Source organism: Meles meles, chromosome 7, assembly GCF_922984935.1.
Source record: "Meles meles chromosome 7, mMelMel3.1 paternal haplotype, whole genome shotgun sequence".
Lineage (NCBI taxonomy): Eukaryota > Metazoa > Chordata > Mammalia > Carnivora > Mustelidae > Meles > Meles meles.
In genome coordinates this window covers 94,159,560-94,187,002 of record NC_060072.1, presented here as the reverse complement: position 1 = coordinate 94,187,002, position 27,443 = coordinate 94,159,560, and the positions used below count along the sequence as shown (strand labels likewise).

At 35.5% G+C, this 27,443-nt stretch overlaps 1 protein-coding gene across 2 annotated transcripts in view; it reads right to left on the bottom strand.

The window, feature by feature from the left end:
* Positions 1 to 5,108, bottom strand: part of LOC123946681 (olfactory receptor 6C74-like) — a 36,153-nt gene extending 31,045 nt beyond the window's left edge. Inside the window, exon 1 of one of the 2 annotated variants that reach the window (XM_046012326.1) lies at positions 4,227 to 5,108. In XM_046012326.1, the coding sequence (XP_045868282.1) occupies positions 4,227 to 5,108 (882 nt within the window). Of the gene's footprint in view, positions 1 to 4,208 lie in introns of those variants that run through there. The other variant, XM_046012325.1, reaches the window with a different exon arrangement.
* Between the last annotated feature and the right edge of the window lie 22,335 nt (positions 5,109 to 27,443).

Sequence of the window (27,443 nt, the reverse complement as noted above, 5' to 3'; positions counted from 1 at the left end):
ATAAATTTCTTTTGAGTTTCATATAAAGAGCTCTTAATCATAGGGTTTTATTTAAATTTAGGAAGATTAATTTGATGAAAGAACAAAAACAAGACTGTGAGCATAATCAGATGGAGAAATCCATACCTACTAGAATTTATTTTGGAAAAATTAAAACAGCTAATTTTATGAGCAAATCTACTAACAACTTAGAGTGATCTTTGTAAGATAGATGCCACTGAGGGTGCCTGGGTGGCTCAGACATTAAGTGTCTACCTTAGGTTCAGGTTATGATCCCAGTATCCTAGGATGGAGTCCCACATAGGGCTCCCTGCTGGGCAGGGAGTCTGCTTCTCCCTCTCCCTCTGCTGCTGCTCCCCTGCTCCTGCTCTCTCTCTCACTGTCAAATATATAAATAAAATCATTTTAAAAAGAAAGATGCTATTGAATTACTAAAAAAAATAATGTCGTGAGGATGAAGATGTCCAGAAAATTGAATTATTTAGTCTCCTTTGAAAAAATAGGTAATGGTCTAAGAAAGATGATTTTTTAAAAAAGATTTTACGGGGCACCTGGGTGGCTCAGTGGGTTAAGCCGCTGCCTTCGGCTCAGGTCATGATCTCAGGGTCCTGGGATCGAGTCCCGCATCGGGCTCTCTGCTCAGCGGGGAGCCTGCTTCCCTCTCTCTCTCTCTGCCTGCCTCTCTATCTACTTGTGATCTCTCTCTGTCAAATAAATAAATAAAATCTTTAAAAAAAATAAAAAAGATTTTACTTATTCATTTGACAGAGAGAGAGAGAAAGAGAACAATCAGGGGGAGTGGCAGGCAGAGGGAGAGGGAGAAGCAGGTTCCCTGCTGAGCAGGGAGCTGGATGAAGTGCTTGATGGGGGACTCAATGGGGGATTCGATGGGGAGTTTGTTTGGGGGCTTGATTCCAGGACCCCAGGATCATGACCTAAGCCAAAGGCAGATGCTTAACCAAATGAGCCACGCAGACTCCCCAGAAAGGTGATAGTTTAACTGAATACTTAGAGGGATCAGGACAGTTTATACATTTTGAGACAAGAAAATATTAGAAAGCACAAGAATGTGGGGATTTAATGAAAGTATAATGGCAAACAGAATGAAAGTGATACTACTAATACTCTTTTAGTTATCACTCAGAACACTCATTTTGTTAAGAAAATAAATGCCAGACATCTATCAGAGAGGTCCATAATATCTGGAGAATAAGCTTAAGATAAAAATTTAATAGATAACAAGATCTTCAGTTGAAGTGATGAAAACTAACCTTCCTGAGTTTAAATTTTCACTAATCATTTTAGCTGTGTATCTTCCAAAATGATCTTAGTCACTCTCAGCTTTCTTTTGGTACTATACATAATGCTAATAATAATTATATTGCAATATTGTTTCCATAATTATGTGATTTATATAGAACACCTAGCAGTGCATGCACTTAGTGGGTTGTCAACAAAATATAAATCTTATTTTTATATCATATTTGTTGTCCGGCCTACATCACTAGAGCAGCAAAGCTGGAAGCATTTTTGGTAAAGCATATCAGCACTTTAGGTGGATGCTCTCTCAAGAAGTTAGCTGTACCTGTATTTAAAATGCTGTATTACTTGTTAAAAACCAATTTAACAAGAACAGAAGCAGCAATAGTAGACTCTTTGGGAAATCAGGATTTGGAGGTCAAATGTTGCAGTTCTACTAGACATGATATAAGGTGTATTTCACAGACAAACAACAGAGATGGCAGGTGGTGCAACTGTCATTTGTCTGGGGTTGGGAATAAGTAGGAATGGAAAAGTCTTAGTTTAGAAGTGCTAGACCCTTATTAAGATTTAGAGAATCTGTGATAAATAACTTGTAAGTGACAGACATCTTAAACTATGTAAGAGAAGCTTTTTCAGAATATCTCCAAAATAAACTAGTGGCTAAGTTGGACAGTATGTTTTTTTTTTCCTTTTTTTTAAAATTCAAATTCAATTAGTTGACATGTAGTATGTCCCTAGTTTCAGAGGTAGTCTTCAAAAATTCATCCATTGCATATAACACCCAGTGCTCATCACATCATGTGACCTCCTTAATGCCCATCATCCAACGACCCCATCCCCCAGACAGTATATTTTAAGCAAATTCATTGTATTTGGCACATTAATAGGATCAAAATAATCAGAATATTGAGATGGCCTTAGTTTAGGTTGTTCTTGTACAGCTGACCCTTGTACAACACAGATTTGACATGCACTGCTCCACTTACATGTAAATTTTTTGATAAATACATACAGTAGTGTAAATGTAAATGGAAAGTAATATAAGGTTAAGTTGTCTGAACATTAATGTGTGAAAGGGTACAGATAATTGTCCCATAAAAATAAGTGTTAGATAGACTCTGGTCTTTTTATGAAAATCTCAAATTTCATTTCCTAAATTTTAGAATACATTTCTCATCCTTAAGGTTTCTTTCCCCCCAAAAGTAGCATAATTACAATATTCAGATTGTCTAACAAATTTCTACTCATTTCTTTCCATTGGTTAGTTATAATGTGAAATTTTTAGTTACAGATGTCATCTTTTAAAATTTTATTTACTTATTATTTTTATATTTCATTTATGATACTATTTAATGAAAGCTAAATTAAGTTTTCCACTTGATCAGAATACTTGAAAGATTCTTTTCTTAATAAATGTCTCATTGCTTGTTTTCCAATCTGAACTTAGAAAGCATAAAACTTTGCCTACATTTAGCTATCGTTGCCATCACTACTTTTTTACTTCATGTTTTCTCCTCAACCTTCTCACTGGCCTGTAACCCACCCATCAATTTACTGTTTCAAACTCCAACTTTCCAGAGTCAGGAGCCATCTTTTTTTTTTTTGTCATTTTAATAGATTTCAACAATACAGTACAACACAGATTTGACATGCACTGCTCCACTTACACGTAAATTTTTTGATAAATAAATACAGTACTGTAAATGTAATTTTTATGACTTTTTAAATAACATTTTATTTTCTCTAGCTTATTTTATTGTAAGAATACAAGATATAACATATCTTGTAAACACATAAAATATGTGTTTATAAACTGGTTATCAGTAAGTCTTATTCTATCAGTAAGTCTTGACTACTTGTCAACAGTAGTCTATTAACAGTAAACTTTTCAGAGAGTAAAAAGTTATACACAGATTTTACATTGCAAGGGGCATTGCCCCAATCACTAAATCACTATGCTCTTCAGGGGTCAACTGTATTAGACTGTCTCAATATGGATATACATATGTATATGTATATGTACACAGATATGTACATGTACATATATATACATACATCTACAAACATACATATATACATACTATGTGTGTATATGCATGTGTATACAAACACACACATATATACAATTACAACATTCTTGAAATCATATTTGTGACCCAAATATCTTTTAAGATGCAGTTCATTCTACAAGCTTTATATAAACATGTAATAGTTCCAGTTGATTATATATGTAGTCTTCCTCCTGCTTATATTTTATTCAGCTCCTTAAGATAGCATTATTCAAACATTTTTTCTAAATAACTAGTTCCTATAGAATGCACTTTAGCAAAACAATCGCATTTTTAATAGACAATTTCAAAGATGAGTAACACATTGATGACTAATCTCTGTTAAAATTTTATTGTGATTACTTTAAACATAATTATTGCCAACAAACTGTATTTTAAACATATAAATGAATATAATTTTAAGTAAATTATATGAGTATTTTCAGTAAATAAACTCACTGTGTTTAAGAAAATAAACCTGATCAAAAATTAAGATAGTAATGACCTTTGAATTGTGTGTTACAGTAAGCATAATTCAAATTAAACAACATTTTGTAGTCTTGAGTAACTAAGAATTCAAGACAAAAGAGACAGACTGAAAAATGTGGCTTGTTTTCTTTCCTATATCTAGAGGAAAAGGAAGTGAGATGAGAAAAAAGATATATCTAATGAAGAATATAGGGATATTAACTTCTGTGGAGCAAAGCTTTTGTGAATAAAACTCAAAAGAGATTAAGATGAGTATCATAGGGATAAAGGGGGGAAAAAGAGGAAACTATGTACTGAAAGCTACTAATGAATACACTGGTATTATAGGAGACTTCTTTGTTCTTTTCCAGTATGTTATGGAACAGGATACTCATTTGTTTGGAAAAGAAACAGTTTTGTGTTCCACATTCATGAAGGTTTCTTTACCTGCTGGTTCCGCAAAGTGTAGATGAAAGGATTCAAAAGTGGAGCCACAGATGTATTGAGCACTGCAATTCCCTTGGAAAAAGATGTTCTTTGTTTGACTGATGGTTTAACATACATGAAAATGCAGCTACCATAAGAAAGGGATATCACAATCATGTGAGAAGAACATGTTGAAAAAGCTTTTTTCCTCTGATTAGCGGAAGGGATTTTTAGAATTTTTAAGGCAATATAGGTATATGATATTATCACCATCACCAATGTGGCTATGAGTGTCACCAAAGCAGAGATGTATCCCATTGTCTCTAAGAGCTGTGTGTCTGAGCAGGAGATCTGCAGCAGGGGAGTTGGATCACAGTAAAAATGGTCAACAATGTTGGAGGCACAGAAGTCAAGATTTATGCCTAAGAGGAGAGGTGGAAAGATGACCAAAAAACCAGCAAACCAACAACAGAAGACAAGTTGAATGCAGATCTTACTGTTCATGGTGGTTGTGTAATGCAGGGGCTTACAGATGGCAACATAGCGGTCACAGGAAATAGCAGCCAGCAAGTAAAATTCAGATGCACCAAGAAGGAAGGCAAAAAACACTTGAGTTGCACAACAATTAAAGGAAATGGTTTTGTCTCCAGTTGCCATAGTAACCAACAATTTAGGAATACATGTAGTAGTATAGGAAATTTCTAAGAAGGAAAAATTCCGAAGGAAAAAATACATGGGGGTCTTGAGGTGAGTATCCACCAGGGTGAGTGTGATGATGGTCAGATTGCCAGTGACACTCAGCAAGTAGGTGAGAAGCAGAAAGACAAATAACACAACTTTCAGTTGTGGGTCATCAGTCAAACCTGCCAGGATAAACACTGTCTCTTGTGTGTGGTTTCCCATTACTGTCCTCTATTTTTCCAGTTCTAAATAGGAAAGAAAAACAGAAAGAAATTGACAATCCCAATGGAAAAATAAAGAGTGATTTAATTGTCTAAAATAAAGTTAGCAAGCAAATTTCAGATAGAGTAACACAATGTTCATTCAGGTTTTGAAGATGGGTATGCCAGGAGATACAATAGTTTGCATTTCCAGAGCATCTGGACAGATAATTTCATCTTTAATGCAGTTCTACCAGAGAATAACCTATGTGATGATAGCAGTTGTTGACTATTTTTATATAAGAGGAAATACTAGAGGGAAATTAGAGTGAGTTTTAAAGCATAGAAAAATGCTTCTTCTCTCTTGATTTTATGCAAGAGTTGAGATGGATCCCATTTCCTGTTTATTTAAGAGTTTTTCCTTCTAGAACTAAAGTGATTATTGTCATTAAAAGTACATCAGAAAGTGGTTTTCATAAAGTACACACACCCCTGATCATGTCAATAAACAGGGTTGCAATAGCTTTACCATTTTACTCAACTAATCAGATTCAAGTGCCTGATTCTTCTGTCATTACTTTCATGGCTAATGAGATACAATTTCAGAGAAGTGAATGTGAAATATCATGAATAATTTTATATTCCATCCTTAGTAGTATTTCCATCCCATCAATCTCCATTATAATCCCTACTCTTTCCATGTTGTATTCTCAAACAAAATCAGTAGGAATAGTCTGGTAATTTTGGTGTGTGTAATTAAAAAAAAGTGCAGTTTTCCTCTAAAAGTTATGGTTCTGAAAAATGAAAAAAATTAAAAATGAGAGTAATGGATATATAAGTAGATAGAAATATATAAATTTGGTTTCAGGAAATTACATGAGCAAGTAGAAAGATAAAGACAAAGCTTTATGGAAACCTAGAGATGCTATGGTTTTTAGAAATCGGATAGTGAAAGATGCCTGAATCAAATAAAGTAGCAGGCTCTTGATTTTGGCTCAGGTCATGATCTCAGGATACCAGATTAAGTCCCACTCCATGTTCAGGATAGAGTTTGCTTCTTTTATTCTCCCTCTGCCCTTCCCCCTGCTCTCCGTCTTTTTTTTCTCTCTCAAATATATAAATAAATCTAAAAAAAAAAAAGAAACAGAAGAGTGAGTTTATGGAAAAAATTAAAAGAAGTAAATTAACAAGTAAAAAGTAAAAGAAAATTAAAACTTAAATTAGTAATAATCTTAAAATTAATAATATGTAAATTAGTAAGAATTAGTAAATTAAAATTATAAGAAAATGTTTATCATAAAATTTCTCCCCATCTGCTTCTATGCTTTGCTTTACACTTACCATTTTATTGTTTGTCTAAAATACGACTGAAAAGTTGAACAGTTGGAGGTCAACAGGGACTAAAAGAGATGAAGAGTATTGGGTAAGTTTCAAACACAGTGAATCACAAAGAAGGGCTTTGACAAAATTTTAGAAGACATGTATTTCCTTACTATCAGGATATTCAAATATTTGGCTAACAAGTAATTAAATAAATATTAACTATAGATAACTATGGTTATCACAACACATGGCATATATTAAGTGCGACAATCAGATTGTTCTGGTTTGCACAGCTATCAAATTGGAGATCAGGATTAAATTTGAAAGAGGATTTTATCCTAAGTTGTCCTCTGAAAAGTACAATTTCTACCAACAATTATAGGGCAACTTATAGTGGTTTCTTTTTTAAATTAATTATTCTAAGGAAGATTTCTTTCTTCAATATCTTCATATAAAATGCATAAAATAATTAAGATTTAATAATGGGACCCAGATAGAAGATATTTTCTGTTTTGAGAATTTTTATATAATTATTTCCAATCTCTAAAATTATATTATTATTTCAAGGACATATAAATAAAAATAACCAAGTACAAATAAAATTTGTTTCCAGTTGTACCTAGAAGCATATATAGGAGAATTCTCAGATAAAAAATAAGATCTGTTGTCAGTCATATTAATAATTGAGTGAATAGAATAAAGGACTGCTGTTTTTCCTCCACCTTCCTTTTATATTCACATAATTTTAAAGCGATGAATTATAAATTTTTCTTCATTTACACAAATTACTCCAAAAGCAACAACTAAAACACCTAAAGCACAGTTTTACTATATCAGGTTATTTCTTTGACCGACTTCAACAGATATACACACCAACCATCCTCCCAACAGGCATTGTAAGAAAGTTAACAAGGTCACATTACAAAACTGTTGGAAGTTAGACCTATGTTAGATATCGTGAATATTAATGAATTTTTTTTAAAAGTAATGTTTTTTAATACTTAATTTTCATCGTATTCTTTTTCTCATAATTTTTCTTAAGTCACAATATAAAGATTAGAAAAAGTAGGGTTAATACCATAATGGTAAAAACAGGAGAAAAAAGGTTAAAGCACATCTAATGGAAATATGGCCTTTAAACTTTAGATATACCAATTCTTTTCACCCGTTTGAGTCTTAAGTCAAGTCTGCCAAAACTTTTAAAAATTAAACACTTTTTTTGGGAAGATATTAAACAGACTTTTTCAGACAAAGTATCTCTGTTTTAACTCTTTTATCATCAGGCTGAACAAACCACCACACTGACATTCCATTCCTTTCTGAAGGAATCTCCATTTATGCCACGATCTATGATTTTTTTAAAATCTATTCATAACTACTTTGTAAATGGCCTTAGGGCTTTTTTCCAGATTTGTAGACTAGTATACTATTTTTCCCATTACTATAATTTACTTATTTATGTACTGATGCTTTTCTTAGTATTATTCACAGTGCTATATAAAATTCATCAGCACTTTATCCCATTGAGTATTTATGCTTTCTGGGCCCTGAAGGAAAATATCTAAAGATTATGAGGAGTTCCCAGAAGATATGAGATCATCATTCCCAAAGGATACAAGTTTACACAATATACATGAGTTCTCCCCAGGCACTGAATAACTAAAAAAATAAATTATATATATTTTTTCAAAACTACTTTCAATTATGTCTCCAAAGCTTTCAGTATAGATGTCCCTAATCTGTGTTTGCCCTTCCACACAGATGTGTTTTGATACCACAAATACATAGATAAGAAATTGGAAGTTTTAAAATAAGATTATTTTAGTCATAATATCAAGTGACAGTTGGAGAATTTATTAGCCAGTCATAGAAAAAATAGGTAAAACTTTATGTCCTATATGCTGTTTTGTTTCTATTCTGAATTTAGACTTTCATCCAAGTTTTTGCAAAATGATCTAGTAGATTTTAAACTGATATTTCATAAAATCCAAGCATTCTTCACTTCCACTGTATTAAAGGAATATTTATCTATGTCTATAGCTAGACTTCCTTGCAAATTTTTGTGACCCTGTGACTAAATTAGGAGCAAAGGTTATAAGTGAAGATGTGCCATTTCCATGGATTATCCTTTGATGAGAGAGGTTTTCCCTTCTTTTCCTCTAACCCCCTCTCATTGTTGTGATACCAGCATATGCGGAGACAAGCCATTTAGAGCCATGAATATGAGCAACCATAGTAGGAATACACTGACTGTTCAACAAGAAGGAGTACACCCAGGTTCCTGACACCACTGCATTATCTTAGAAACACAGTGACTTCATGGAGGAGTTTCAACATACCAGACCGAACATTTAAATAAAAGTAAAGCTATTATTGTTTAAAGTGCTATGATATTTGTCTTTCCTATATGCTACCAAATCTATGGTATTAATCAAAACCTGATATTTTACCTAGAGTCTAAAAGGTTGATCCATCATCATTTCACAGATACTGACAGAGAGGTAGCATATTGGATCAGTGACAGGAAACTTTATTATTTATTATATAGCAAGAAGCAGGAATTTCATGTTCTCATCAGTTCCCTTTCTCTTCAGGGAAGGGCCCTTTGGGTATTGTGTTACACAGTGCACCTACATCTGAAGCTGAGGGACCCCTAAATTACTAAATTCTCAGTCTTTTAAAGAGAAAAAAATCCTGCTTAATTTTTCCCTACTAGAAGGCGGTATCTTTTTTTTATTATTATTATGTTCAGTTAGTAACTAACTATAGTTAGTTACTATACTAACTGTACTAACTAGTACAGTTTGTATAGTATACTATACTAGTATAGTATAGTATACTAGTATACTATATACTAGTATATAGTATATATACTATATATAGTAGTATATATACTACTATATATAGTATATATATATACTGTATATACTATAACAGTAGTATATACAGTTATACTATAACTATATATAGTTATATATATATTATATATATATCTATATACAAATATATAAATATTTATTTATATTTAAATATAAATAAATTATATTTATTTATAATAATAAATATAATTATTATAATAATAACATATTATTATGTTCAGTTTCAGTATATATACTGAAACTATATATTCAGTTATATATTATTATATATATTATATATAATAATATATAATATTATTATTATATTATAATATTATAATAATATATATATTATATATTATATATAATATATAATATATATATTATTATATAATAATAAATTATTATGTTCAGTTGTGTCTCAAAACTACAATGAGATACCACCTTCCACCAGTTAGAATGGCAAAAATTAACAAAACAGAAAAGAACAAATGTTGACAAAGATGTGGAGAAATGGGAACCCTCTTATACTGGTTAGTTGCAATAAAAGCTGATACAGCCACTCTGGAAAACAGTAAGAAAATTCCTCAAAAAGTTAAAAATAGAGCTACACTATGACCCAGCAATTGCCCTACTAGGTATTTATCCCAAAGATACAGACATAGTGAAAATAAGGAGCACCTGTGCCTGAATGTTCATGGCAGCAATGTCCACAGTAGCCAAAATGTGGTAGGAGCCCAGATGCCCTTCAACAGATGAATGGATAAAGAAGATGTGTTCATGTATACAATGGAATATTACTCAGCCATCAGAAAGGATGAATACCCACTATTTATACTGACATGGATGGAACTAGCGGGGATTACGCTAAGTGAAATAAGTCAAGCAAAGAAAGACAATTATCATATGGTTTCACTCATATGTGGAATGTAAGGAATAGCACGGAGGACCACAGAGGAAGGGAAGGAAAACTGAATGGGAATACAGTATTTTTAATATACTTCTAAGGGGAAAAATCTGACAAATCTGTTATAAAATGCTGCAAATTCACATAAGTTGTTCCTCTCTTGTCCTATCTGATTAATCTGCAGGTCTCTTTTATCACTTCCAAGATGCCAGTCACAGTTTTCTCCAAAGGAATGCAAGCCAATGGCCAGCCTTTACACAAGTACAAACTCAAGAGTGCCTAAGCTCTCCTAGAAAAAGTTTACAATTTTGGAGGTTGGCAGCCAAATTAAACATGCATTATTCAGATTACAGGTTAGTAAGTCCTCTACAGCTTTCAGCTGGGTCCCAGGGCTCCCAATTCAATAACTTGTCTCTGGAGGGACTGCTTAATTATATTTAATCCAGTCTGTCTTGTTCAAGCCATCAGCCACATGACATTTGTCTGCCACATGACATTTGTCTATTCCACTATATGACTTAAAATAGGAGTGAGGAAGGCACTTGGAAGTGTTTTGTCTGACTAAAATAAAAATAAAAAACACAAGAAAGAACACATATTGGTGAGAATGTGGAGAAAAAGGTACCCTGTACACTGTTGGTGGGAATACAAACCAGGGCAGCCACAGTGGAAAACACTATGGAGATTCCTCAAAAAGTTTAAAAAAGAACCACCATATGACCCAGTAATTCCACAACTGGGTACTTACCCAAAGAATTTAAAAATATTAATTTGGAAGGATATTTGTACACCTATGTTTACTGCAGGACTTTTTACAAATAGCCAAAATGTGGAAGCAACACAACCCGAGTATCCACTGATAAATGAGTGGATAAAGAAGATTTAATTATCTATTATCTAACTATTGATCATCTATCTATCTATCTATCTAATCTATCTTCAATTGAATATACATATATAATTGAATATTACTTGGCCATAAAAAAGAATGGAATCTTGTCATTTGCAAAAGGATAGAGCTAGAGGATATAATGCTAAGTACAGTAAGTCAGTCAGAGAAAGACAACTACCATATGGTTTCAATCATATGTGGAATTTAAGAAACAAAGAAAAAGAGACAAACCAAAAGTAGGCTCTTAACTATAGAGAATAAATGGATGGTTATCAGAGGGGAGGTGAGTGGAGGGATGGGTAAAAAAGTGAAGGGGACTAAGAGTACACCTATCATGATGAACAATGAAGAATGTACACAATTAATGAATCACTTCTATTGTACACCTAAAATGAATATTGCACTGTATGCTAAATAAAAAAATTAAAAACAAGTTATTTTGCCTAAGGGTGAAGATAGGTGGGTGGGGTGACTAGGAAGAGCTAGAGTGGTCCCCTATTATCTCTTTTATCCTCACAGAACCCTGGTGGAGGATGGCTTACCTAAAAGTCAAGCAAATTTAAGTTCTTGCACTGAAATATTTGTCTTTTGGAGAAAGGCTTCAGGGACAGTTCTTAGTGACAAAGATCATTAATAGTCTCCTGAGCTCTAAAGTGTCTTCTTGCCTGATAACAGGTTTTCTCTCTCTCTCTCCACTTTCACAAAATCTGAGGAGTCCATTCCAGAGTTATAATTTCATCTTGTTTCCAGTTGTACCCTACTAACACTCAGACCTTTCATCTAGAGGAATCTGGTGTATGAGGGACAAGGACAACTTTATAAAACTTATCCAGAATTAAGCTTGAATCTACTAGAACCCTTGTGGATGTTACCACCTGGAATGTGTACCAACCAAACTGATTTGAGTTTGTTAAAGCAATAATAAAACCATGTATTTGGTGATATTATTAAATTTATTAAATCGTACCCTTAAGTTCCTGTAGACTGTGACAGTTTCTTATTTCTTATTTTGATAATCTAGACAATTTTGAGAAGTTCTTGTCAGGCATTTACTAGAAACTCCCTTTATTAGAATTTGTCAAGATTGTCTCTTCTGGATACCTTTAGGTGACAGAGCAAGGGAATACCTACCCAGATCTATATACACAATTGTGGATTTGTAGATGTATCCTTTTGGATCTATGTTAAGCTACTCCTGAATTCATACTAATATCTTCAACTTTAGCCCAATATCTCATGAATTATTTTACCTTTGTCCTCTGGGTCATATGTATCACTCCAAGAGTGAAAGAATGGCTCTTACCATCTGCCAATGACTTAATTTTTAAATTACAATAAAAATGTATAGTAGGAATGAAATTTATCAACTAGAGTAGACTTATGACCCGAGTCTTACTAATTTACTCATTTCCACACGTATTTTAGTACCTTTTCCTCTCTTTCCTTCAGTGAGTTTGTTTCATACATTCTTAATCCTGTTGAACCCTTCTGCATTCCATTTTAAGATCCTGGATATATTTTTTTTTAATTTGCACACATTAGATTTATTCTTTGTGTTGTAAGGCTCTACTTGTTCTGATTAACAGTAGTGTGATAATCCTGTCTTTATAGTGTCATATGCAATCGCTTTACTACCTTTAAAAAATCAACTGTGCTTCAACTGTAATCCTCCAGCTCCAAAGTCCTGGAAATCACTGATCTGCTTACTTTATAAATTTACTTCTTCCATAATAGCATATAGTTCAATCACACACTATATAACCTTTTAAGACTGCCAAATTTCACTTAATAGTAGCTAGTTTCAATCCTACCTCCTGACCCTCAGGCTAATTAAAAGGTAAGAGGGTCATAACTCTTCACTTACCACCTATGCAGGAGTATCTGCACTTGGATGAGGAATATTTCATATTCCTAATCTTGCCCATGGAAGGCCCCTGCACTCTTTCAGAAAACTATAACTCTTCCAGAAAACTGTATCTCTTCCAGCATTTTTTTCTTCTTCAACCAAATTGTCAAGAACTGAGAAGGATATAATAGGTCAACCAGCCACAGTTTCATAGATTCTGGCAAAAAGCACGAGACTGCTGAGTCAGAGACAATAGACATTACTACCCATAGCATGGCTAGTGGCATAAACCTCATGTTTGCCACAGTTCCTCTTGCATCCCAATCCCACAAGGGGCGAAGCAGAGAGGACTCACGTGGATGCTGCACATACAATAGGTCTGTGTAACAACTGAGAAACCCTGAGCTTAGAAAAATCCCAATATTTTAAAGAGGGTGTCAGCAAACCTTCCCAGTCTTGCTCAGTGCAGGACATTATCTTAATTCTAATCAGGAAAAACACTGCTGTCTTGCCTTGAAGAATAAGTGATCTCTATCTCCATTGCTGAATGATATAAAAAGAACTGTAAAAGTAATGTAGAGCAAGAGCTAATACAAGATATGTAGAAAGTCCATGAAAAATTGGCCCTCATTAGTCATGACTACACAGCTGGTTGCATGAAATGCACTCTTAAGGAGGCTTTTTGTTTATTATTTATTAGTTATCTGAACTTGAAGTGTTTGAATACAGTAGGAAGATAAAATAAGATATCAGGAATCCTTGGCATCAGGTATTGATGAGTTACTTAGATTATCACTTAGAAAGAAGCTTGTATGTGAGTGAAATAAGTCAAGCAGAGAGAGTCAATTATCATATGGTTCCACTTACCTGTGGAGTTTAAGGAATAACATGGAGGACATTAGAAGAAGGAAAGGAAAAGTGAATTGGGGTAAATCAGAGGGGGAGATGAAGCATGAGAGACTATGGAAACAAACTGAGGGTTTGGAAGTTAGAGGGTTGGGGGGATGGGTCAGCCTGGTGGTGGGTATTAAGGAGGGCACATATTGCAAGGAGCACTGGGTGTAGTGTATAAACAATGAATCTTGGAACACTGAAAAAAATTTAAAATTTTTAAAATTAAAAAAATAAAAAAGCTTGTATTGGGGCATCTGGGTGGCTCAGTCAGTTAAGTGACTGCCTTTGGCTCAGGTCATGATCCCAGGTTCCTGGGACTGAGCCTTTCATTGGGGTCCCTGCTCAGCTGGGAGTCTTCTTCTCTCTCTCCCTTTTTCCCTCCCCAGCTGATGCTCACTCTCTCTCTTTCTCTCAAATAAATAAATAAAATCTTTTAAAAAAAGAAAGATGCTTGCATGAAAGGATAACCTTTTTCAAAGTAAATGTAGATGATACAGAGCAATATGATAAGCATGTGAAATATATTCACTATCGTGAATATCTATGGTGGCTGCAACTAATAATGCTTTATGGCACATTTGAAAGTTTCTAAGAGAATAAATCTTAAAAGGTCTCATCGCAAGAAAAAAATGTAACCGTGTATGGTGACAGATGGTAACTAGACTTATTGTGGTGATGATTTTGCTGTGTATATAAATATGAAATTATTATGTTTTATACCTGAAACCAATAGAGTGTTACATGTCAATAGCAACTCAATTGAAAAAAAGATCAGAGCCTACCTTTGTTTTCAGTAACAAAAGCCTATAAGAGATAATAAATTTCTTGAGGATAGCATGGTAACTCCATGGTTTGCTGAGTATAAATCGAGCTAAGAATTTAAAGCCACAAACTTGTCATTTTCTTTCTATGTAGTTAGATATAACCTTATTGCCTTGTAGCATGATAGTAAATATATTTCACATGCTTATAGGCTAACATGCAAACCTCAAAAGAGAAAACTTACATAACAAAAGGTATTATACTAATTGTGCCAGTCCATTTGGACTACTATAACAAAATATCAGAAGACTGTGTGTAATACATATAAAGAAATGTATCTCACACGGTTCTGGAGCATGGAAAACAGAGATCATAGTGTCAGTGTGGGCAGATAAAGGCCTTCTTCCAGTTTGGTGTTTTCTCATTGTATGCTTACATGGTGGAAAGAGGGGGACAGAATTCTCTGAGGTCCTTTCTATAAGAGCACTAATCCTATTAGTGGGCTTCACCCCCCATGATCTAACCACCTCCCAAAGTCCTGTCTCCTAATACCATCACCTTTGGGAGTTAGAATTTCAAAAAAATGAAATTTGGTGTATATATTAAGACCACAGCAATAATTCACCAACTTACATTGACAAAAGCCTGGGGGAATATATGTGACAATAGATTCTAAGGGTTATATACCAGAGAGAAAGTAAATATAATTCTATATCAGGGTGAATTTATTGATATATTTTTAATGATTGTGCATTTATTGGTTTGTTTGTTTTTGGCTCTAAATTAGGCTTACTTCCAGAAAGCTAGTTTACCAGCACATCATAGATCAGGGTGAGGCCTGAGTAGTGATTGTGGATTTAATGGAAGAGTTCAAACTTCTGATGATGGCTATAATTTTTTGTTCAATTAGATAACTACTTGAATTTGTGAATGACTTATCCTGATTAAAGCTGAAATATTACAGAAATAAGTCCAAAGATGTAGAATGACAGTAATATGGAACATTTTTTAATGCACAAGAGGGTATTAACAACACTGAAAGGTATTGTAATTGCTGGTATGAAGTGAACGTGGGAGATAATTTCATTACAGTGAGCTTCCTCGTTTCACTGGAAATGATGGGACTATGGGAAGGCAGAGGTCATGTAATAGCACTTAGCTGACTTTGGAAAGATGGGTACGGTTACTTATTAATTGGTAAGATTAGACTGAATATCAAAATTTTGTGTGATGTGCATTAGTTTTAAAAAGACATCATGCTGCTCCTAAGGCTAAATTAAATAGACAATCCATTAAGTTCCTATTTGACCTATATAATTGAAAGAACTCTACGTTGGGTGAAAGGAAGGATGATATAGCCATCTAATGGTGTTAGACTCCTTATCCAAATAAAGACTTTAGTGAGTTCAAAGAGCCAGAACCCATGAAGGAAGTTATTCTTGAGGAAGAGACATACATTGATATTAATATCTTAATCCCCTTCCAGCTTTCCTGAAAGGATATAAATTCTTTTGTCAGGAAAACTATCCACTGAAGAGGGTAAAATCTGGAACTTTCTGGGATTCTTTCACCTCATCTCTGAGCTAATCTTAAATATAATGATGATAGAATGTCAGGGTACACACTTATTAGAGTGGAGAATAATGGGGGTGGAGAAAGTTTTATTGATAAGTGGCAGCTATGTGCTGGTCTCGTTTACAGCGATTCTACTACATGTGAAAAATCATTCTGATATATTGTTAAAACAGATATACTCAGGATCAAGTAGAAAACCATGGAGTTCACCCTCATAAACAAATGATAAATCAAAGCATCTTTCCCTGGCAAAACTGCGGTACTTGGTACTACCATCAAATACTTTAAAAAATGATGCAGGAATGGTGATCCATTCCACATACCCATTTAAATCAAATATTTGCTTGTCCTACCCCAGGCAAATTTTAGATGGTAACAGTAGATTCATATGCTGAATTAAGTGGTCACACCAAATGCAACTATGTTTTAAGTTACAACAATTTATTGTTTTAAATTAAAACAATATTGGCACTAAATACTGAGTTATTGAACTTTAGATGTGTTTTTGGATTAATAGAACATAACGGATAGCTTGCATCACCTTGAAATAGTAAAACAGATAAGAAAGCAGACCTTCATCCTTGCTTTAGGGGCATCTCTAAACTTTTGCTATTATTTAGACCATGCGCAAGAAAACCCAAATCTGCAGTACAAGCCCACAGGCTGTTTTTGTACAGTCTTCCATCTAAGAATGGATTTACATTTGAAAGTTCAGAAGAGGAAGGAGAAGGAGATTGAGGGAGGAGGGAGGATAGGAGAATGAAGGAAGCATATAATGATATGTTAAGATATATTTTAAAAAAATGTATCAGGGACTCAGAACTTCTCAGGTAAAGTATTTTTTAAAATATACATTAGGAGAAATATATGACTTTATTTTACAAGTAGACATATTCCAATTTTCTCTTTTGTATGATAACAAATACCCATCAAACATATGCTTTCATGAAGATATTTCTATACCATTGTGTTAAAAAATACAGGGTATTTAATTTATTTTTAATTTAAATTCAATTAGCCAATATATGTACATCATCAGCTTCTGATGTAGTGTTCAATGACTGCATATAACACCCAGTGCTCATCACATCATGTGCCATCCTTCATGAATGCTATCTTCACAGTATGTGAAAAAGTAACCAGTTTTCAAAAGAGAGTTGAAATAAGCAAAAGAAGTTTAGAAATTGATTGTTTGAAATTATTTCCATAATTATTGTTAATGAAGATTATACAAGCTCAATAATTACAAAAATGCTCATCCACCGATTTGGAAAATGCAGAATTATTATAATCTCTTTTAAGATATTCTGTTTATATAAAAATAAAAGTTAAGGCAGCAGATTAACGTTAGAGCAGTCAGAATTGTAGTAACTCAATATCAAAAACAAATTCAGGGGGAGGAGTCAAGATGGCGGAGAAGTAGCAGGCTGAGACTACATCAGGTAGCAGGAAATCAGCTCAATAGCTTATCTAAACATTGCAAACACCTACAAATCCAACGGGAGATCTAAGAGAAGAAGAACAGCAATTCTAGAAACAGAAAATCAACCACTTTCTGAAAGGTAGGACTGGCGGAGATGTGAATCTAAAACAACGGGAAGATAGACCGCAGGGGAGGGGCGGGCCGGCTCCCGGCAAGCGGCGGAGCAATGGAGCACAAAATCAGGACTTTTAAAAGTCTGTTCCACTGAGGGACATTGCTCCAAAGGCTAAACCGGGGTGAAGCCCACGCGGGGTCAGCGTGGCCCCAGGTCCCGCAGGGTCACAGAAGGATCAGGGGTGTCGGAGTGCCACAGAGCTTGCAGGTATTAGAACAGAGAAGCCGGCTACAGAGACAGAGCCAAGGACTGAACTCTCTGCTCGGGGTTACCTTGAACTGGTCGCGGGCTGGGTGAGCTCGGAGCGTGGCTAGAGGCTGGGGATATGGGAGTGATTGGGTACTGTCCTCTGTGGGCACACTGAGGAGTGGGGCCCCGGGCTCTCGGCTCCTCTGGGCCGGAGACTAGGAGGCCGCCATTTACATTCCCGTCCTCCGGAACTCTACAGAAAGCATTCAGGGAACAGAAGCTCCCAAAAGCGAACCCCAGCGGATTACTTAGTCTGGCCCCCGGTAAGGGTGGTGCAATTCCACCTCGGGCAAAGACACTTGAGAGTCACTACATCAGGCCCCTTCCCCAGAAGATCAACAAAATATACAGCCAGGATGAAGTTCATCTATCAAGGAAAGCAGGTTCAATTCCTAAGACAGTAGCAAAATTCCAGAGGAGGAGAAAGCAAAGTGCGGAACTCATGGCTTTCTCCCCATGATTCTTTAGTCTTGCGGTTAATTCAATTTTTTTTTCTTTTTTCAATTTTTTTTTTCTTTCTTTTTCTTCTTCTGCAACATGTTTTAAAACTTTTACCCTTCTCTTTTTTAAAGTTTTTTGACCAGTTTATCTACATATATATTTTTTTCTTTCTTTTCCTTTTTTATAATTTTTCTTTATTTGTTTTATTTTTTAAATTTTTTTCTTTTTTTTTTCTGAACTTCTTTTTATCCCCTTTCTCACCCCACAATGTGGGGTCTCTTCTGATTTGGTTACAGCACATTTTTCTGGGGTCTTTGCCACCCTTTTAGTATTTTATTTGATCCTTCATATCCTCTTATCTGCACAAAATGACAAGGAGGAAAAAATCACCACAAACAAAAGAACAAGAGGAAGTACTGAAGGCTAGGGACCTAATCAACACAGACATTGGTAATACGTCAGATCAAGAGTTCAGAATGATGATTCTAAATGTTCTAGCCAGGATCGAAAAAGGCATGGAAGATATTAGAGAAACCCTCTCTGGAGATATAAAAGTCCTTTCTGGAGAAATTAAAGAACTAAAATCTAACCAAGTTGAAATCAAAAAAGCTATTAATGAGGTGCAATCAAAAATGGAGGCTCTCACTGCTAGGATCAATGAGGCAGAAGAAAGAATTAGTGATATAGAAGACCAAATGACAGAGAATAAGGAAGCCGAGCAAAAGAGGGACAAACAGCTACTGGACCATGAGGGGAGAATTCCAGAGATAAGTGACACCATAAGACGAAACAACATTAGAATAATTGGGATTCCAGAAGAAGAAGAAACAGAGAGGGGAGCAGAAGGTCTATTGGAGAGAATCATTGGAGAGAATTTCCCTAATATGGCAAAGGGAACAAGCATCAAAATCCAGGAGATGCAGAGAACCCCCCTCAAAGTCAACAAGAATAGGTCCACACCCCGTCACCTAATAGTAAAATTGACAAGTCTTAGTGACAAAGAGAAAATCCTGAAAGCAGCCTGAGAAAAGAAGTCTGTAACATACAATGGTAAAAATATTAGATTGGCAGCAGACTTATCCACAGAGACCTGGCAGGCCAGAAAGAGCTGGCATGATATATTCAGAGCACTAAACGAGAAAAACATGCAGCCAAGAATACTCTATCCAGCTAGGCTATCATTGAAAATAGAAGGAGAGATAAAAAGCTTCCAGGACAAACAAAAACTGAAAGAATTTGCAAACACCAAGCCAGCTCTACAGGAAATATTGAAAGGGGTCCTCTAATCAAAGTGAGGGCCTAAAAGTAGTAGATAAGAAAGGTACAGAGACAATATACAGTAACAGTCACCTTACAGGCTAATAATGGCACTAAATTAATATCTCTCAATAGTTACCCTGAATGTTAATGGGCTAAATGCCCCAATCAAAAGACACAGGGTATCAGAATGGATAAAAAAACAAAACCCACCAGTATGCTGCCTACAAGAAACTCATTTTAGACGCAAAGACACTTCCAGATTTAAAGTGAGGGGATGGAAAATAATTTACCATGCTAATGGGCATCAGAAGAAAGCTGGGGTGGCAATCCTTATATCAGATCAATTAGATTTTAAGCCAAAGACTATAATAAGAGATGAGGAAGGAGACTATATCATACTCAAAGGGTCTGTCCAACAATAAGATCTAACAATTATACAAATCTATGCCCCTAACGTGGGAGCAGCCAACTATATCAACCAATTAATAACAAAATCAAAGAAACACATCAATAATAATACAATAATAGTAGGGGACTTTAACACTCCCCTACTGAAATGGACAGAACATCCAAGCAAAAGATCAATAAGGAAATAAAGGCCTCAAATGACACACTGGACCAGATGGACATCACAGATATATTCAGAACATTTCATCCCAAAGCAACAGAATACACATTCTTCTCTAGTGCACATGGAACCTTCTCCAGAATAGATCACATCCTGGGTCCCAAATCAGGTCTCAACCTGTATCAAAAGATTAGGATCATTACCTGCATATTTTCAAACCACAATGCTCTGAAGCTAGAACTCAATCACAAGAGGAACGCTGGAAAGAACCCAAATACATGGAGACTAAACAGCACCTTCGAAAGAATGAATGGGTCAACCAGGAAATTAAAGAAGAATTGAAAAAATTCATGGAAACAAATGATAATGAAAACACAACGGTTCAAAATCTGTGGGACACAGCAAAGGCAGTCCTGAAAGGAAAATATATAGCGGTACAAGCCTTTCTCAAGAAAAAAGAAAGGTGGGGCGCCTGGGTGGTTTAAGTCTCTGCCTTCGGCTCAGGTCATGATCTCGGGGTCCTGGGATCAGGCCCCGCATTGGGCTCTCTGCTCAGTGGGGAGCCTGTTTCTCCCTCTCTCTCTACCTGCCTCTCTGCCTACTTGTGACCTCTCTCTCTCTGTCAAATAAATAAATAAATAAAATATTAAAATAAAAAGAAACAAGAAAGGTCTCAAGTACACAACCTAACCCTACACTTAAAGGAGCTTGAAAAAGAACAAGAAAGAAACTCTAAACCCATCAGGAGAAGAGAAATCATAAAGATCAGAGCAGAAATCAATGAAATAGAAACAACAACAACAAAAAAAAAAAACAATAGAAAAAATCAATGAAACTAGGATCTGGTTCTTTGAAAGAATCAAAAAGATTGATAAACCCCTGGCCAGACTCATCAAAAAAAAAGAGAAAGGACCCAAATAAATAAAATCATGAATGAAAGAGGAGAGATCACAACTAACACCAAAGTCATACAGACAATTATAAGAACATACTGTGAGCAACTCTACGCCAACAAATTTGACAATCTGGAAGAAATGGATGCATTCCTAGAGACATATAAACTACCACAACTGAACCAGGAAGAAATACAAAACCTGAACGGGCTCATAACCAGTAAGGGGATTGAAACAGTCATCAAAGATGTCCAAACAAACAAAAGCCCAGGGCCAGACAGCTTCCCAGGGGAATTCTGCCAAACATTTAAAGAAGAACTCATTCCTATTCTCCTGAAACTGTTCCAAAAATTAGAAATCGAAGGAAAACTTCCAAACTCATTTTATGAGGCCAGCATCACCTTGATCCCAAAACCAGACAAGGATCCCACCAAAAAAGAGAACTACAGACCAATATCCTTGATGAACACAGATGCAAAAATTCTCACCAAAATACTAGCCAATAGGATTCAGCAGTACATTAAAAGGATTATTCACCACGACCAAGTGGCATTTATTCCAGGGCTGCAAGGTTGGTTCAACATCCACAAATAAATCAATGTGATACAACACATTAATAAAAGAAAGAACAAGAACCATATGATACTCAATAGATGCTGAAAAAGCATTTGACAAAATACAGCATCCCTTCCTGATCAAAACTCTTCAAAGTGTAGGGATAGAGGGCACATACCTCAATATTATCAAAGCCATCTATGAAAAACCCACCTCAAATATCATTCTCAATGGAGAAAAACTGAAAGCTTTTCTGCTAAGGTCAGGAACACGGCAGGGATGTCCATTATCACCACTGCTATTCAACATAATACTAGAAGTCCTAGCCTCAGCAATCAGACAACAACAACAACAACAAAAATTAAAGGCATCTAAATTGGCAAAGAAGAAGCCAAACTATCATTCTTTGCAGATGATATGATACTATATGTGGAAAACCCAAAAGCCTCCACTCCAAAACTGCTAGAACTTGTACAGGAATTCAGTAAAGTGTCAGGATATAAAATCAATGCACAGAAATCAGTTGCATTTCTGTACACCAACAACAAGACAGAAGAAAGAGAAATTAAGGAGTCAATCCCATTTACAATTGCACCCAAAACTATAAGATACCTAGGAATAAACCTAACCAAAGAGGCTAAGAATCTATATGCAGAAAATTATAAAGTACTCATGAAAGAAATTGAGGAAGACACAAAGAAATGGAAAAATGTTCCATGCTCCTGGATTGGAAGAATAAATATTGTGAAAATGTCTATGGTACCTAAAGCAATCTATACATTTAATGCAATCCCTATCAAAATCCCATCCTTTTTTTTTTTCCCAAAGAAATGGAACAAATAATCCTAAAATTTATATGGAACCAGAAAAGACCTCAAATAGCCAAAGGAATATTGAAAAAGAAAGCCAAAGTTGGTGGCATCACAATTCTGGACTTCAAGCTCTATTACAAAGCTGTCATCATGAAGACAGCATGGTACTGCCACAAAAACAGACACATAGATCGATGGAACAGATAGATAGCCCAGAAATAGACCCTCAACTATATGGTCAATTAATCTTCGACAAAGCAGGAAAGAATGTCCAATGGAAAAAAGACAGCCTCTTCAATAAATGGTGCTGGGAAAATTGGACAGCCACATGCAGAAAAAATGAAATTGGACCACTTCCTTATACCACACACGAAAATAGATTCAAAATGGATGAAGGACCTCAATGTGAGAAAGGAATCCATCAAAATCCTTGAGGAGAATGAAGGCAGCAACCTCTTCGACCTCAGCCACAGCAACATCTTCCTAGGAACATCGGCAAAGGCAAGGGAAGCAAGGGCAAAAATGAACTATTGGGATTTCATCAAGATCAAAAGCTTTTGCACAGCAAAGGAAACAGTTAACAAAATCAAAAGACAACTGACAGAATGGGAGATGATATTTGCAAACAACATATCAGATAAAGGGCTAGTATCCAAAATTTATAAGGAACTTAGCAAACTCAACACCCAAAGAACAACCAATCCAATCAAGAAATGGGCAGAGGACATGAACAGACATTTCTGCAAAGAAGACATCCAGATGGCCAACAGACACATGAAAAAGTGCTCCACGTCACTCGGCATCAGGGAAATACAAATCAAAACCACAATGAGATATCACCTCACACCAGTCAGAATGGCTAAAATTAACAAGTTAGGAAATGACAGATGCTGGCGAGGATGCGTAGAAAGGGCAACCCTCCAACACTGTTGGTGGGAATGCAAGCTGGTGCAACCACTCTGGAAAACAGCATGGAGGTTCCTCAAAATGTTGAAAATAGAACTACCCTATGACCCAGCAATTGCACTACTGGGTATTTACCCTAAAGATACAAACGCAGTGATCTGAAGGGGCACATGTACCTGAATGTTTATAGCAGCAATGTATACAATAGCCGAACTATGGAAAGAACCTAGATGTCCATGAACAGATGAATGGATAAAGAAGAGGTGGCATATATACACAATGGAATACTATGCAGCCATCAAAAGAAATGAAATCTTGCCATTTGCGACGACGTGGATGGAACTAGAGGGTATCATGCTTAGTGAAATAAGTCAATCGGACAAAGACAACTATCATATGATCTACCTGATATGATGACGTGGAGATGCAACATGGGGGGTTGGGGGATAGGAGAAGAATAAATGAAACAAGATGGGATTGGGAGGGAGACAAACCATAAATGACTCTTAGTCTCACAAAACAAACTGGGGGTTGCTGGGGGGGAGGTGGGGTTGGGAGAGGGGGAGGGGTTCTGGACATTGGGGGGGGGGTATGTGCTATCATGAGTGCTCTGAAGTGTGTAACCCTGGCGATTTTTTGATGTTTTTATCTGGTTTTAGTATCAGAGTAATGCTATCCTCATACAATTAAAGAGGAAAGGTATTATAATCTCCAGTATTTGTAAGAGCTTGAAACAGATTAGTGTTAACTCTTTAAAGCTTTGGGAAAATTCGTCTTGTCTTAGATAGTCTTTTTATAGAGGTTTTGAATTACTGTTTCAATTTCATCAATAACTGTAGGTCTATTAGATATCTGTCACACCTAAGTGGTAATTTGTGGGTTTATATGAATTAATATGTTTCAGTTATGCTATCTAATTTGTTGATGCACAATGGCTCATAGTATCTTCTTATACTCATCTTTCTACAAGGTCAATGGTCATGAACCAACTTTGTTTCCTGATTTTAGCAATTTGAGCCTTCTCTCTTTTTTTCTTGGTCAATCTAGCTAAAGGTTTGTCAACTTCGATGGCCTTTTGAAAGAAACAACTTTGGGATTTACTGATTTTCTCTATTTTTTCCCTTTCCTATATGTCATTTATCTCCACTCTAATATTTATTATTTACTTCTTTCTGATGGCTTTGGGTTTCTTTTACTCTTTTTTTCCTAAATCTGTAAGTTTGAACTTAGATTACTGATACGAGATCTATCTTTTTTGTTAAAGCAGATGCTTAAAGCTATAAATTTCCCTCTGAACACTGCTCTTACTGTATTTCATAAGTTTTGATAGCTTGCATGTCTGTTTTCATTTGTCCCCAAGTGTTTTCTAATCTTCTTTGTGATTTATTCTTTGACCCATTAGTTGTTTATGGGTGTGTTTTTAATATTCACAAGTTTTTTCATACATACCAGAATTTTGGTCTGAAACTACTGAGAAGCCAAAATGAAGAAGTAAACAACAAATGGCTTATATTATCTAACTATGTTTACATTATCCAATTTGGTAGCCATTAAAAATGGAAATATGTTTAGTCCAAACTGAGATGTGTTATGAATATAAATGCACATCATATTTCAAAGACAGTACAAAAAAAGCAAAAGATCTCACTAATTTTTAATATGTATTAGATGCTGAAATGACAATCCTTTCAAAGTGTTGGGTTAAATATCTTATTTTTTTAAAGATTTTATTTGTTTGACACACACAGAGAGAAATCACAAGTAGAGAGAGAGGCAGGCAGAGAGAGAGAGGGAAGCAGGCTCTATGCTGATCAGAGAGCCCAATGTGGGACTCAATCCCAGGACCCTGAGATCATGACCTGAGCTGAAGGCAGAGGCTTAACCCACTGAACCACCCAGGCACCGGAGTTCAATATCTTATTAAAATTAATTTCACTTGTTTTCTTTCACTTTTTAAAAATAAGGTTATTAGAAAATTTGAAATTGCCAATGTGGTTTACATTTGTGTTTTGCATTATATTTCTATTGCACAGTGCTGATTTTTTGGTTTTCTAAGTTTAAATTATATACATGTATATATTAGACCTTTTGATATTGTTCCTAGGTCACAGAGGCTCTGGTCATTAAATATATATAATTTACTTTTTCTGTTTTTCAAATTGAGTGGTCTCTATTAATCTTTAAGTTCACTCTTTTGTTTTATAATCACCCTTCTGCTGTTCAGCCCATCCATTGAACTTTTACTTTAGATAGAATTTTTTTTTTTTTTTTTTTTTTTTTTTTTTTTTTTTTTTTTTTTTTTTTTTTTTTTGCAGAGCCTTGTGTGGGGCTCCATCCCATGACCCTGAAATCATGACTTGAGCTGAAATCAAGAGTCAGTCACTCAACCGAGTGAGCCACCCAGGTGCCTCCACATGCAATTCTTTTTTTTTTTCCCCATTTTATTTATTTTTTCAGCGTAACAGTATTCATTCTTTTTGCACAACACCCAGTGCTCCATGAAAAATGTGCCCTCCCCATTACCCACCACCTGTTCCCCCAACCTCCCACCCCTGACCCTTCAAAACCCTCAGGTTGCCCCAACCTCCTACCCCTGACCCTTCAAAACCCTCAGGTTGTTTTTCAGAGTCCATAGTCTCTTATGGTTCGCCTCCCCTCCACAATGTCCATAGCCCACTCCTCCTCTCCCAACCCCACCTCTCCCCAGCAACCCCCAGTTTGTTTTGTGAGATTAAGAGTCATTTATGGTTTGTCTCCCTCCCAATCCCATCTTGTTTCATTTATTCTTCTCCTATCCCCCTACCCCCCCATGTTGCTTCTCCATGTCCTCATATCAGGGAGATCATATGATAGTTGTTTTTCTCCGATTGACTTATTTCACTAAGCATGATACGCTCTAGTTCCATCCACGTCGTCGCAAATGGCATGATTTCATTTCTTTTGATGGCTGCATAGTATTCCATTGTGTATATATACCACATCCAGATGGCCAACAGACACATGAAAAAGTGCTCCACGTCACTCGGCATCAGGGAAATACAAATCAAAACCACAATGAGATATCACCTCACACCAGTCAGAATGGCTAAAATTAACAAGTCAGGAAATGACAGATGCAGGCGAGGATGTGGAGAAAGGGGAACCCTCCTCCACTGTTGGTGGGAATGCAAGCTGTTGCAACCACTCTGGAAAACAGCATGGAGGTTCCTCAAAATGTTGAAAATAGAACTACCCTATGACCCAGCAATTGCACTACTGGGTATTTACCCTAAAGATACAAACATAGTGATCCGAAGGGGCACGTGTACCCGAATGTTTATAGCAGCAATGTCTACAATAGCCAGACTATGGAAAGAACCTAGATGTCCATCAACAGATGAATGGATAAAGAAGATGTGGTATATATACACAATAGATAGAATTTTTGTTACTAATTTTAAAATAATTCTTTTAATATACATATGTTTACATTTCTTTGTGAATAATTCTTATTTTATTTCTGGCTCATTGAAAAAAAATAGTCTCTAATATTTACCCCATGTTTAAAATTTTTGATATTTCTAATTCCTCCCTGAAATTCCAGATTTCCAGCTGGATTCAGTTTTCTTTGCTGAAGAACTTCCTGTAGCATTTTTTGTAGTGCAGATGTGTTACTAAAAATCCTCGTGGTTTTATTTTATCTGAAAATGTCTTTATTTCCCTTTCATGTTGAAGGATAGTTTTACTGTATAGAATTCTAAATTGACAATTTTTTTTTCTCTCAGCACTCTAAAGATTCCTCTCTGGTTTCTGGCCTCCCTAGCTTATGAAAAGAAGTTGTTCAAGCCATTGTCCTCCAACATTCATGGTATGTAATGCATTCTTCCTCTCTAGCCATACTTTTTTCTCATTGTCTTTGTTATTTAACAGTTTGATTATAATGAGCATAGGCATTTTATCATGCTTGGAGCTCACTTGGTTTCTTGATTTTGTAAATTTATGTCACTTTTCAAAATTACGGACTTTGAGAACATTGATT